This window comes from Mastacembelus armatus, chromosome 21 (assembly GCF_900324485.2).
Source record: "Mastacembelus armatus chromosome 21, fMasArm1.2, whole genome shotgun sequence".
NCBI classification, from domain to species: Eukaryota; Metazoa; Chordata; class Actinopteri; order Synbranchiformes; family Mastacembelidae; genus Mastacembelus; species Mastacembelus armatus.
The window spans coordinates 23704895-23717479 of NC_046653.1; the positions used below are offsets into that span (position 1 = coordinate 23704895).

Here is a 12585-nt window from a genome sequence, read left to right on the forward strand (position 1 = left end):
AACAATGATGCAAAAAAATCCTGCAGTTTGTTCATTTTCTGCATTTCACACAATCTTAAGTCTCCTCATTATAAACCGTAGCAGATAATCCCAACCCAACCCTGAAACAATCAGCGTGTCTGACACAGCCCACATACAAACCCACATACACTCTCAGCTTTCACAGAAATGCTCATTCACAAACAGGTTTTAATCTGACGATTTCAATCTCATTGTCCTTTCCCTCCGACATGAACCTTCTCCTCTGTCTCTCTGCCACAGAGTCCAGCTGTGGGCTCATCTGCCACAGTCCATTGCTATTCATCATGTCTCTGTTGCTGTGTGTCTGTCACACACATGCAGACGCACTCGCACTTCCACACAGGTGGAGTGTGATAAGCGCTGGTTCGGTTGGGGCTCTGCCAGGTGGCAAATAGCGTTCAGTTAGACGGCACATTCAAACACTTAAGGATCTTTTACCCAAATCTTTTACCTTCATTTTGAAGTGACCTACAGAGGCAGTTTCATCAGGTTAACACACGATGAGATCTGGTGACCAACCTGGTTCCACACCTGGTTTTAAACGCTCTTTAAATGCTGTGATTGTTCTGTTCCACATTTATGCCATATTGTCTCTCTGTTGCCAAATGTGCTTAAGCTAAGGCTGATTCCACTGGATTAAAAGCAGCAATCACTGCCATATTGATTGAATTCACAGGAGGGACAGCAGATGACGGGGAAACGAGGGGAGGAGTGCAGGGACCTTTCCAAGCTTAGTTTTATAGCCGGAACTGTACATTGGACCTAATACTCTTTTCGCTCTTCTCTCTCTGTGCTGCTTGTTTTCACATTTCCAGAGCACCACCTCCAGTTTCAAAGAGCAGTGTGGGCTCCCCACAGTGGCCAAACTGAAGCAGTGCATCCAGAGCCTGGCCACCAGGCTGCAGAGCCCCGAGGGCACTATGGGGGCCACCATGGTGCTGAAGGACGGCTACCCATGCCTGGAGCCCCTGGTCAACCTCTCAGAGATGACCCGCAAGCTGCTCAGTGCCTATGACACGGTGGGTAAAATGAAAACACGTTAGAGAGCAGAGCGTCTGTTTTCTAAAGAAATGTATAATACATGAAACTCAGTTTGGGTTTACACTGGAGAGCAGTGACAAACGGTGTTCAGCAGGTGTAACGTGCACCACCGGAGCTTAGACAGCACAATGTGGACATTTGTCAATTAGCATTTAGAAAATACTGTTCAGCTCCATATTTGAGTCTGGACAACGTTGCTGTACCTGCAGCCATGTTGCTAATGCAGACTCATTGTTTTACAATCACACAGAGTCAGGTCTCACTGTGCTTTGTCTTTATTAACATTTATTTAAATACTCTACAATTTGAGGTGCAGTGAAATTTTAGCTTATGAAATATACTACAACATTAAAGTATTACTACATCAGAAATAATGACCTAATAATATATTGATGTAACATCAACAGACGCCATTCTGCATAGTTGATACCTTTACTTTGATATTTGAAGAACATTTTAATGTTAAAGGCAGAACCTTTACTTTGTATTCGATATTTTAAGGTGTGTTATTGCTTCTTTTACTTAATTAAATATGTAAATATGTCTTCCCACTTCATTCACATCAGAAGGGTCTTCAAAACTTGTTCGTTTTCTGATACTCATTAATGCATTATGGTGCACACACACACACACACACACACACACACACACACACACACACACACACACACACACACACACATACACATACATTCGTACATGCAAATATGTGGTGCTAAGGCATTAAACATGCAGGAAACAGTCACCCACACTCACACACCCACAAAAACACACCTTGACTGCCATCTGCGTCGCCTCCTACTGCATCTCTTCTTGCGTCAGATCAGGACGAATCTCTCCCACCTGTTTCAGCGCTCAGCTATTACGCCTACACACACACACACACACACACACACACACACACACACCTCAGCACAGAGACTGCTTCTCTGCATCGAAACATCATTGAGTGTTCGCACACAGCAGTGGAGTTGATGGTGTTTGACTGTGAACCCAGAATATGAGCTCAGCGGGGCAGTGTCACGAAGCCACAGTTGGTGTGATTTGAAGTCGTACATCACACCTCTTCAGGCTTCCTGGACACACACACATACATACACACGCACACAAACACAGGACTTATTCATCACACCCTCATTTCTCCCCTGAAACCAATGTCCTGCACTTTCACCTCTTCCTTCCATTTCTATGCAAAGATTTAGGATTTTGTGCTTTGTGTTGTTTTCCTTCAGTGCCCTGGAGTTGTCATAGAGAGAAAAATAAATACTATTATAACCAAAGTAATGAACAATGCAGCAACATGTTTTATGATTCTTATAGGGGTTGTCTAGTACACTGTTTCATTCACTGTGTGTCCATCAGCAGCACATTGTATGTGTTTTTTTAATTACTGATCTATCTGATCAGCATTTTCAAAACTCCATAGCACAGCACTGATATACAGTGAGCTTTGTCAATAACACCCGACCCTCCTCCTGTGTGTGCAGATGATCGGTGCCCAGAAGCAGCTGATCGAGAACGCAGATGCTGTGCAGGAGAGGATCGCCCAGGTGCAGAGAGAAGGTAAAGTGTGCAGGCCAGTGAGTGATGGGTGGGTGGATGGTGCTGGCAGGAGGTGATAATGAAGTGAGTGAGAATAGTTTTGATGAGTGCTCATGAATAACATGACTGTAGTACAGGATCTGCCCAAATCCTCAAAACTCACCAAATGAGTGAGTCTGACTTGAACATCAAACAGCTAAACCTAATGAGGGCGACTCCGCAGAGAAAGACTCTGTCAGTAAACACTGTCAGCACGGATGTCTAATTAGGAAAAAGCACCATTGCCGTCGTACTCTCTGAGGATCCATTACCACTCTCATTTTCAAAAATCACCAGTATGAAATGTTGTTTACAGTAAATGTGCTCTGGCCACACACTGTGGTTCTGTCTTACAATAATAATTGGACAGTGTCAGGTGTAATGCTCCAGGATGGCAGCTGCAGCAGCCATTTACCTGAGAAAACATGCAGCTACAAAGCAAAACTAGTGTATTTTTAGACCTTGTCACTGCTTTAAATAACTCCTGACCTCTAACTGACAGTGTAGGTGTCATGAGGCGTGACATTCGCTTTAACGTAAATATGTAAATCTAGTCTGGGCCAACACATCCATCAATGCATGACACTTGCCCCTAGACATTTAGTGTCAGTCACAAAAATAATTCCCTTATGCTCCATGGTTGTGTGTCACCTGGATCTGAATTGTTGGCGCCCATCCACCGCTCTAGACTGCACAGCGCCTGTTTGTGTTTTTCAGGGATGGATTTCCATGAGGATCTTTCTCGGCTTGGGGAGAAGGAAGGGCTGAAGGGACGCAAGCAGTGCAAAGCTGTGGAGAGTTTCACCTGGAACATCACTGTCCTCAAGGTACTGGAAAGAAAATTATATTGACATAAAAACCTCTCTGTGTTTTTTTGGTATTTGTGACGCACCGGAGACTCACTTGGAAATGAGATTTATTCAAATTCATAAATAAGGCTATAGATGTAATAATAAAAAATAAACCTTCTTCAGTGTGTCCCTGTTTTGTACCTGCTGTTATGTAACACAGTAGTGCAGCATTTGACACACAGCTGCAGCTTTCCATAAAAAACTGAATGCAACAAGGAGGTTCAGCTGGCTGAGCTAAAGCTAACAGCAGTTTGTCACAGCAAACTGAAAATGCTTAATTATTGTTTTCATTGCTAAACTGGACGCTTTGTCTTCTTGCCCTCCCAGCTTCCATCTGCTGTAATCCCTCATCATTGCAATAAAATAATGCCCACTGTAATTTGACATGACAGACCACTGTATCACTGTGTTAGCTTTGGCTGCGGTGCTTGTTTCCAGTTGAACAACACTGTACAGTTGTTTCTTGTTAAGAAGTTGTGGCTCAGAACAGTAGACATAAACCAGCAGGCACTAAAAAAAATCTGCAAGATGACTTTTAACAGTTTAGATCTCTGCATAAATTGAAATAGGAGAATAATTAATGTTGTCTATATTAAAATGGATCAAATGTCTGTGTGTGTTACATGAAAGACAAAACCACAGAGAACAACCTCCTGGCCCTGTTGATCCTCTCAGATCACTCAGGCTTTTTAGCCTCTTTAGTCTTGTTTTGATTTTCCAGCAACAACACGCTGTGAAACAGAATTACATGCTAAATTTCAACCTTCTGCTTTGCTGGAGTTTTTTGTTGCAGTGCATACATGTCTGTCTGTGTGCTGCAGGGTCAGAGTGATCTGTTACGAGGAGCTAAGGTGGACTCCCTGGATGCCCTGAGGCAGCTGGCTCTGGCCTGTGAGGCCTGTGGACTCACCTCCTCCTCCTCTGCCTCCAACTCCTCGTCCTCCACCTTCTCCACTGCTGAGCTGCACTACTCCTCCCACCCCCTGTCTGGCCGCCGGAGCAGCACACACGGCAACGGACGCATCTGACGTCTACCCCCCCACCCGCCCCAGGGTCCAGCAAGCTGCCAAAGATGAAACAGGAGCAGACAGAGTAATTACAGAGGAGACATGAGAGTGAGACAGATGGAACAAAGAAAAAGTCTGAGCGTAAGAAGAAGCACCGGACGAGACGGAGGTTTCTCGTTCTGGCTGAGTGTATCCCTTTATCCAAGTGTCTAGACTAGCCTAGACCAGAGCAGTATATCTGTTAAAGCCTTACAGTGAGTGCATCATTTATCACCTGCAGAGAGGCTTTTCACGAATGTCGTAACTCTGCGGTAGAAAAGCAAAGAACAACACTCCACACGGGTCCTTGAACTTTCTGATGGCTCCTGCTTAATTTTCTCTGCCTCAACATTGTAACTCAGCGGGTTTTCCTCATTAGGGAAAAACTCATAGACACCTGAATAATTTGTGACAACGGGGCTGTCGTGGCGCTGCTGCTTATAGTCCTGGTGGTGTTTCATTTCAGAGGTGGAAAATGCAGAACTGATGAGAGAAATGATAAAATCTGCCTCAGCATTTCAGCTTGTCCCCAGGGAAGACAACAAGACCTGGACTGATTGACAGTATGAACCAAAAACACACAGGTAGACATGAGCTACTTTCAGACTAGGTTTTTAATGTAGAGGTTTTATGGTGCTCATCCTTTTGTTTTTAGCTGTAACTGCAGTTAATCCAATTGAACTTTTGCTGTAGCTTAATATAAAAAAGGTCCTCCTGCACCTAAAGGAGCAGACAGTTAACAGACGATTAACAGACAATGGCCAAGGATGATTTGGTTTAAGACAAGTGTCACTTAAGCTTTAGAGTAAAGATGGTGTTTGATCCCAGCATTAAAACCTTCTCTGTACCTGAACACACACCACCCTCTTTAAAAACATGGAAACTGTTCTCTCAACTTCTCAAAATCCATTTTCTGAATAAATTAGACTCAATAAACTAGATTTCATTAGAAATATCAACTGTTATTAATGAGAATTTGGGAGTTTGAAGAGGTGAAAAGTCAAATTCATCCAAACATTTGTCTGATTTCAATTCCCCTGCTGGTTATTTCCAGATTTGTGTTCCACAGCAAAACCTGAGCTCCAGAGCTGTTTCCTGGTTGTTTGAGCCCTTTACTCTCAAATAAATCCACAGATCATTTGGTCAAAATAAACCAATCAAATTCTGACCAATAGGCCACATAACGATTGTAAAGGAGTAAGCAGCTTAAAGTGCACGCTCACAGGTTCTTGTTATCTCCCCTCTGATGGCCTCTGAGTCTGTCGTGGTGATGTGGAGAGGGGACGGCTGAACCCTGAGGAAACACACGGTAACTGGAGAAGTTGTGGATGTGTGTTATTACTGTAACTAGTACTACATGTCTGCCGTAGTACACGTGTGGATCACATAACCTCCTCACTGGACTGTGGGGTAGTGGACTCTGTACGTGTGTGTTTGTGCGTAGGACGAACAGGTTTTCGCAGCGTAGTCACTGTGTTGATGTAGCAATAATAACAGTGGTAAGTTACAAGAAAGTCAGTGAGGCTGTTTAGTTTAATGTGCATTGACTGAAAGATTGAAAACAATATAAACAACAAAACAACATAAATGGTGTCCAGAAGGTGCAGCTGATCATGGCTCAGTGTTGTTCTTACCTGTCAGTGACGGTGTTCTAGGCCTTTGTGTGCAGCTTTGTTTCTTCTTATCGCAGGAAAACACCTGGTAGTTTTCTTTAATTAAGCTTTTATTCTTGTATTCTTGTATCTTGTATCTTGTAATGCTGCGTTTGCACCAAACTTGACAAAAACAGTGCTAAGCAACACGCAGGACTAAACTCAACAGATTAGAAATACCTCCTTGAATATCGTCACGTCTCTATTCTCTGGTGAACAAAGTTTAATCTCCAGTGTTGGTGATTTTCTTGCTTCAGTTAAAAGATTACATGTCATAGAACCTTCTGGAAAATGCCAAAAATGCATCATCATCCAGCTTAAGCGAGTTTGTAAGTTAGCGATTTGGAGATACAGGGTTTGATGAAGAAGCGAACAAGGCAGGTGTGTTTGAAACGGTTCATTTGGATTCACTAGTATCATCATCCAACTGGCTGACGTGGACATGTTTAGATCCGCTGCAGTGAGGCCAGGGAGGAAACTTGAGGGACCTTTCTGAAAAGCAGACATTTTGAATGTTTACTCTGCCCTTTTTCTGGAGGCAGAAGGGCAGGGATGAGGATCACAGGTAAACACTGTAACAGCTCATCGGCGATCAACCCAGCTGGTGGCATTTTGCAGTAGACAGGCTGTAATGAGAAACACTGAAACAAAGGGATGACACTGAGGTTTCCTGACCGGTTTAGCCCATCTAAAGTGCATGTGCAGATCTACTGTTTGCCATCCTGTATTTTTAAACACTGTTTTATTGCCTTTCATTTATCTACACATTCCTTTCCTTTTGTAACACCATTAACCTCTTTCATACCTCCACTTGTGTCCACTCTGTTGTTCCTGCTGCTCTTCCTGAGACCGCAGGTGGGGAGTGACAGAACTGATGTGTCCACCTAATAACATTTCTGTGTTATTAGTTGTGTCTGAGGGAAGGCACACACTTCTAAAAGCTGAAGATGTACTGTGTAATGGAGCAAAAGCAAAGGTCGAAGGATAGAAGAGGGAGGGACTGGTACTGGATTAAGTTGTGGTCGTATGTGTGGTTGGGTGAACACACCTGGTGAGCCTCATAATTGGCTGTGAGCAGCAGACAGAGTGACAGCACCTGCTGCTTTGCTCTATTAATAACATTCTGACTCACCGGAGGTCTTGGGATGTGTGTATACTGGTGTGTTTATACCTGCCATTATATAATCGTGCCCTAATTCCTGGCCCAATGATGCAAACTGGTTCACCTGCTTACACGAGTCATTGCCAAACTACTTGCCATATTTCCTCTTGAATGCACTGGAGCAGAGAGCATCTCCAGTAGCTACTTGGAAGAGCTCTACTGCCCCTGAAAGGCTACTTAGGTATCTGAAAACTGCAGAGTTTAAAGGATCATTGGAGGCATCCTCTGTTAGAGAGCTGCTTACCTGCAGGGAGCACCTCTCCCTGCATTAATGATGCATCAGCTCCAGTAAAACAAACCACAGTATTAGCTTTCTGTTTCGGTTTAAATGCCTGCTGTCCTGGAGAAGAGTCAAACAGTGACTGGGTAACGGGATGTGCAAAGATGGAGCTCACAGGGTTTTACCTACATGGGGAGAGGTCAGGTTTCAGCAATGTGTAGCTGAATGAATCCAAAGGAACCACACCTGCGTTTCTGCAGGATTTAACCCACTTATTTTGGATCATTTTCCAGAGATATACACAATATCGAATCATGCCATTTGAAATGTATAGATTGAATGTGCTTTCGTACCTTCCAGGCAGCTATTGGTTTCATCAGCTTGCAGAGACTTGCTTGATGAGAGTGCGTTTCAGTGAACATCCTGCTTGGGTTTATTTTTGTTAGGAAATGATAATATTGTGGTGATGCAAGTGAAAACATGGGTCTGCAACTTAAGCTAAACAATGAAAAACAGTTTTCCCTTTTCAAACCTCTTTAGAGCAAGAAGATGCCAAACTGGAATTACCCTTCTCAGTGTTTGCGTTCCTGTTTATTATTTGTTGTTTGGGTTTGAGCTTCTGACATTAGAGCACATCAGTGCAGCGCTGTAAAGCAACTCACTCTGTCTGAGCTTCTCAGCAGTTTGTGATTTCCCCACAGCAGCAGATTTTTAAAATAAACCCGTGCATTCTGTTGCATCAGCACACAATCATTGTGCAAACCTTTGTACAAATAAAACTAAGCATGACGTTCACTGTGATGAAGCACCTGTCCGAGGCAAGGAAAATGGTCAGCAGTAAGGGAAAACATACACTGTCTGTAGTACAAAACTAAACTTTCAGAAACATCAATATGATCCTTCAAAGCAAATAAAGATTTTAGATGTAAAGCGTTTCTCATCATTCCCATGCCTCTCTCACACTCCACGCCACATGTCACTGCACTTTGCTTTTTATCTGATGAAATGTTCATTTTGCAGTATTGAAAAAGTAGTGTTTACCTCTTCAAAGGGCGCCGCAGTCAGCCACTCACTACAGTGCTTTACTATCTCCTTCAGTGTATTGAGTCTCATTTGTAATCCGGTGCGACATCATTCAGTGTGGACCCTTTAAAGTGGAACGGAGCTGTGCTAAGCTCTGTTTCTCACTGTGATTGTATTTTATGTTTCGGGTTTGAAGGATGAGGGTGGTAGCCTGACCATGCTTAAGAGCCGGGTGCTGCACTAGGGTGCATTGTATCTCCATTACCCATGTGTCTTAACTTGGAGTTAGCTCTCTCTGTGCTCTTCAGTGTGTGATGATGCCTGATCTTTGCAGACCGGTGGTCAAATAGTGCTTAATTTTCAGTTGAATAATTGGAGAACTGTTTATATTTGCCATAGTGATGTGGCTAAAGTTGTGTAACACACTTGAAAATGTGTAAAGGTATTTTAGGTTCTATATTACTCATGGCATCTGCAGCTTCTGTACTCGCCTGTGTCTACACTGCCGACCTTTAATCCCATGTTGTTCTCAACTGTTCCTATAGTCGCTGTATGTTTTTGTAAAATAGAAAAAAAAAAACAACCAGAAGAAAAAATATTTATTGAAGTGTGTTTTAACAGATAAAAATATAATTAATTAAATGGACCTTGCTTTTATTTTGAAAAGCTACTGTGTTTTCTATCTGACAAGTAATCAAAAATAACAAAACTCTGTATCCCAGGCTCAATAAAGTCCTCTTTTCCTGACCAAATCCTACTGTTGTCTCCATGTGTATTGTTTACTCACAGGTATACATTTGCAAAAACGCCAGTTTGTTGTTTGTTCAGGCACACAAATTCCAGTTGTAATGACACTCATACTACAACCCAACCTTTTTCTCTATTACATTTATTTAACAGCTTGACTTGCTTACTAATTGGCCAGTTCAGATTAAAACAAAATATGACTAATGTTGAATAATCAGGAAGTAAAACGTGAATTATACGGGGCAACTATAAAAATAATTTTTATTTATTAATCTGTTCATTATTTTCTCAATAAATGGTCAATGAAATGTTGGGGAAAATGGCCATCACCATTTCCCAGGTTAAAATGAGCTCCATCTTTACCAACTGCCAATAATATAATATTTAGTATTCTGTAATGGAGCATTCTGCACAATAAGTAGTTTATTTTTGTTTTTACATTTATTTCTCTTGTGTTTTTTATTATTTAGCGTGAAAACTGGTAGTTATAATACAGATCTTTTATATAGGCAGGAGTTGCCACTCCGCCGGGCTTCTTGAACCAAAAAACATACATCTCGAGTTCGTATTGCGCGGTCACAGAGTGATGTTTCTTATGCGGCACAAACGATCTTTGGCCAAGCGCGGCCACGGTCGGGCAGTGAACATAACTGTCATTTCAGCCATTAAATGGAGTTACCACTAAGCTAATTGTCACTGTATGACATCTGTTGTTGACGACATCTGCTGTTTTAGGAGGAGAGATGTTTTTTAAGTCTGTTTTACTTTAAAAAAAGAGAGCGAAAGTAGATAAAATGTTAGCTAGCTAGCTAAGAGGTTCGTTACGTCGGAGCTTCATCCGGGCACTTTGCAAAGCGGGAAATGAAATTCAAAATGGAAGCTGAACGAGAAGTAGGAAGATCCGCCATGTTTGAGACCTACAGGTCAGTAAAACATTTGTTCTTAAAAATAAAGAGGAAAATAAAAGTATCTCCCAAACTGGTTAATGCTCATCACAGTTTACCCGCCTCTTGCTTTATATAACAGTAGGCTACTTTGGCTTTGATACTGATTCATTAGATAAGCATGAGTTAGAAGTCAGAATGTAAACATAAGTAACTTTAATGCTTTAACTTTAATTTTTAAAAAAAATCTAAAACAATCCCTGTTTACTGGCCTACAAGTTACCTATAAGACCCCAGGGGATTTACAAGCATTTTAAGTGAGCTAGCTCAGTATAATGAGGTTTAGCCCACCTTGCTGTATAACTGTCTCATTGCTTATGTTTTCTGCACCATTGTTGTAGTGATATCATGCTGGCACATCTCAGCAGTTACTTTGAGTAAGGGTAGTATTAGTTAAGTATTGTGATGTTGCTAGCTGCGTATACATGTGTCTTATTTTGACTCCTCCATTACTGAAATCTAGCTGTGTTACCGTTATGTGGTGTATTATTTACACTGGTAATTGCAGGACACTTTCTTGTGTAGGGGCTAAGCTCTGGTTTGTGCATCACCTGATGCTACTTTGAGAAATGTGAGTTTTGGGCTGAACTGTTTTTGCATGAAATCCTCATTGTTGCCATTTCTTAAGGGTGTATCCACTGACTTACCAATCTACTGACTTTATAGTAGAAGGTGATATTTTGCATTGGCCTTAAGGATATAATCATGACAGTTGTACCTTTTCATGGTTGTCTTCCTCTGATATTTCTTTATGGAAAGCCCATGAACAGATTTTGGCACAGTGTTACATCATTACTGAAATATTTAATTTTGTGAGAGTTTTTCAGATGTTTGACACCAGCTGCTGCTGCTACTTTTAGCATTTCTCATTATCAACCCTAGACATATATCCATACAGTCTCCTACTTATCCATGCTACGTAACACAAAGCCTGTTATTTTGTGACTTTCATATGCTTAGTAATTTTCTATTGTTAGACAGACCACTAGATTTGAGTTTAGTCATTTATGACTGGCCCTTTGTTTGTTCTTGTTTGTGCCAGCAGGGGGAGGCAGACATCAAGCTATTCTCTTTTTGGGCCAGCTTCAAAATCAGTTCATACTGTTGGTCAACAGGGTAGTGCAGTGCAAATAATTTATTTCCATCAGTAGCCTATTTTAGAAGCTAATCTGGGTGTTGGGTCCATTCAATTTAGTGGATTAAATTGAAATAGTATGTCAGCAATGAATCTTATCTTTAACTGATTCATAATTATTTACATGTCTTGCTGATGATGTTTTGAAACTGGAACCTGAAAAAGTTATTTTGCAGTTTTTGTTTTTGTTTTTTTTCTCATATTTTTTTTATTGTCGCAAATATGTCACTTTTAATATCAGGTTTAATCTAATGGAGGAAGTTGCATATTTTAACAGTTTATATTAGAACTGCAGTTAACATCAATAAATAAAATTATCGATAATAAGATCAATAAACCCAAACCAAACAATATTTATGAGGAAAAAAGCAAATCCTGACAAGGTGAAAACATTTTTGGCAGTTCTTTGGGTTGAATAATGGAATGATTTACTGTTTATAATATATTGATTATAATATTTGCACATAAATAATTTGTCAGTCATCTAATTGATTAGCCTAATCTCAAAATGATTTCTGCTTCAAATGATGAAATTAGTTGTAAGCTGATACCTGTGGAGAATAAAAATGACAAGCTACTCAGCAGCATATAAAGTCATTAGAATTAGACCCCAGGTTTTCACCTGCAGTGTCAATATCATACATTATTCTATTCTATTCTATTTATTATATTGGGTCATTTTGCACAACCAGACTTTTGTCTTTAACTAGTATAGTGTATTTATATATAAAGTATCTTTTGATGCCAAGACCTTTGTACTTTTACTCAGGTAAATAACTTTTTCTACACTGTCCACATTGAAAAATCAGTGTGTGTACACTTTTCCCACAGTTCATATATCATCAAATAAGAACTTAAGCGTAGCCATCGTGCCATATCTGTCAGTGATGTGATGTACTGTCTTATCTGGGATGAAGTGCAGTAAAGTCTCATAGTTTTTGTGTCTGCCCCCCACCTGTTCTTCCCTCCTCCCAGAGGAGGTGTTGGGCAGCAGATGGGAAGTGATGGAACTGTGTGGTAGTGTAGGCAGCGACATGACAAGCTGTCAGACCTTAATGCAGGCTAACATCTGGAGGTTGTTGTCCACATCATTTCTTGCCTGCCGGCAGGGTCCTCTAGCCTGGGGCCAGAAGTCACCCTGGGGGACATACACCCAGGGCCA

At 41.3% G+C, this 12585-nt stretch overlaps 1 protein-coding gene and 1 long non-coding RNA gene across 2 annotated transcripts in view; one reads left to right on the plus strand and one right to left on the minus strand.

Annotated features, from left to right (window-relative positions):
• Positions 1 to 9348, plus strand: part of plcl1 (phospholipase C like 1) — a 64946-nt gene extending 55598 nt beyond the window's left edge. Inside the window, exons 9-12 of the mRNA XM_026295213.2 lie at positions 837 to 1040; positions 2550 to 2625; positions 3361 to 3470; positions 4316 to 9348. Coding sequence (XP_026150998.1) covers positions 837 to 1040; positions 2550 to 2625; positions 3361 to 3470; positions 4316 to 4522 — 597 coding nt within the window. The 3' untranslated portion in view covers positions 4523 to 9348. The remainder of the gene's footprint in view (positions 1 to 836; positions 1041 to 2549; positions 2626 to 3360; positions 3471 to 4315) is intronic.
• Positions 916 to 4490, minus strand: LOC117152794 (uncharacterized). The gene is made up of 3 exons (XR_004463357.1): positions 4405 to 4490; positions 1837 to 3473; positions 916 to 1030 (listed from the first exon to the last, which is right to left on the minus strand). It is a non-coding gene; the product is annotated as an uncharacterized LOC117152794 (long non-coding RNA).
• Positions 9349 to 12585: the final 3237 nt, after the last annotated feature.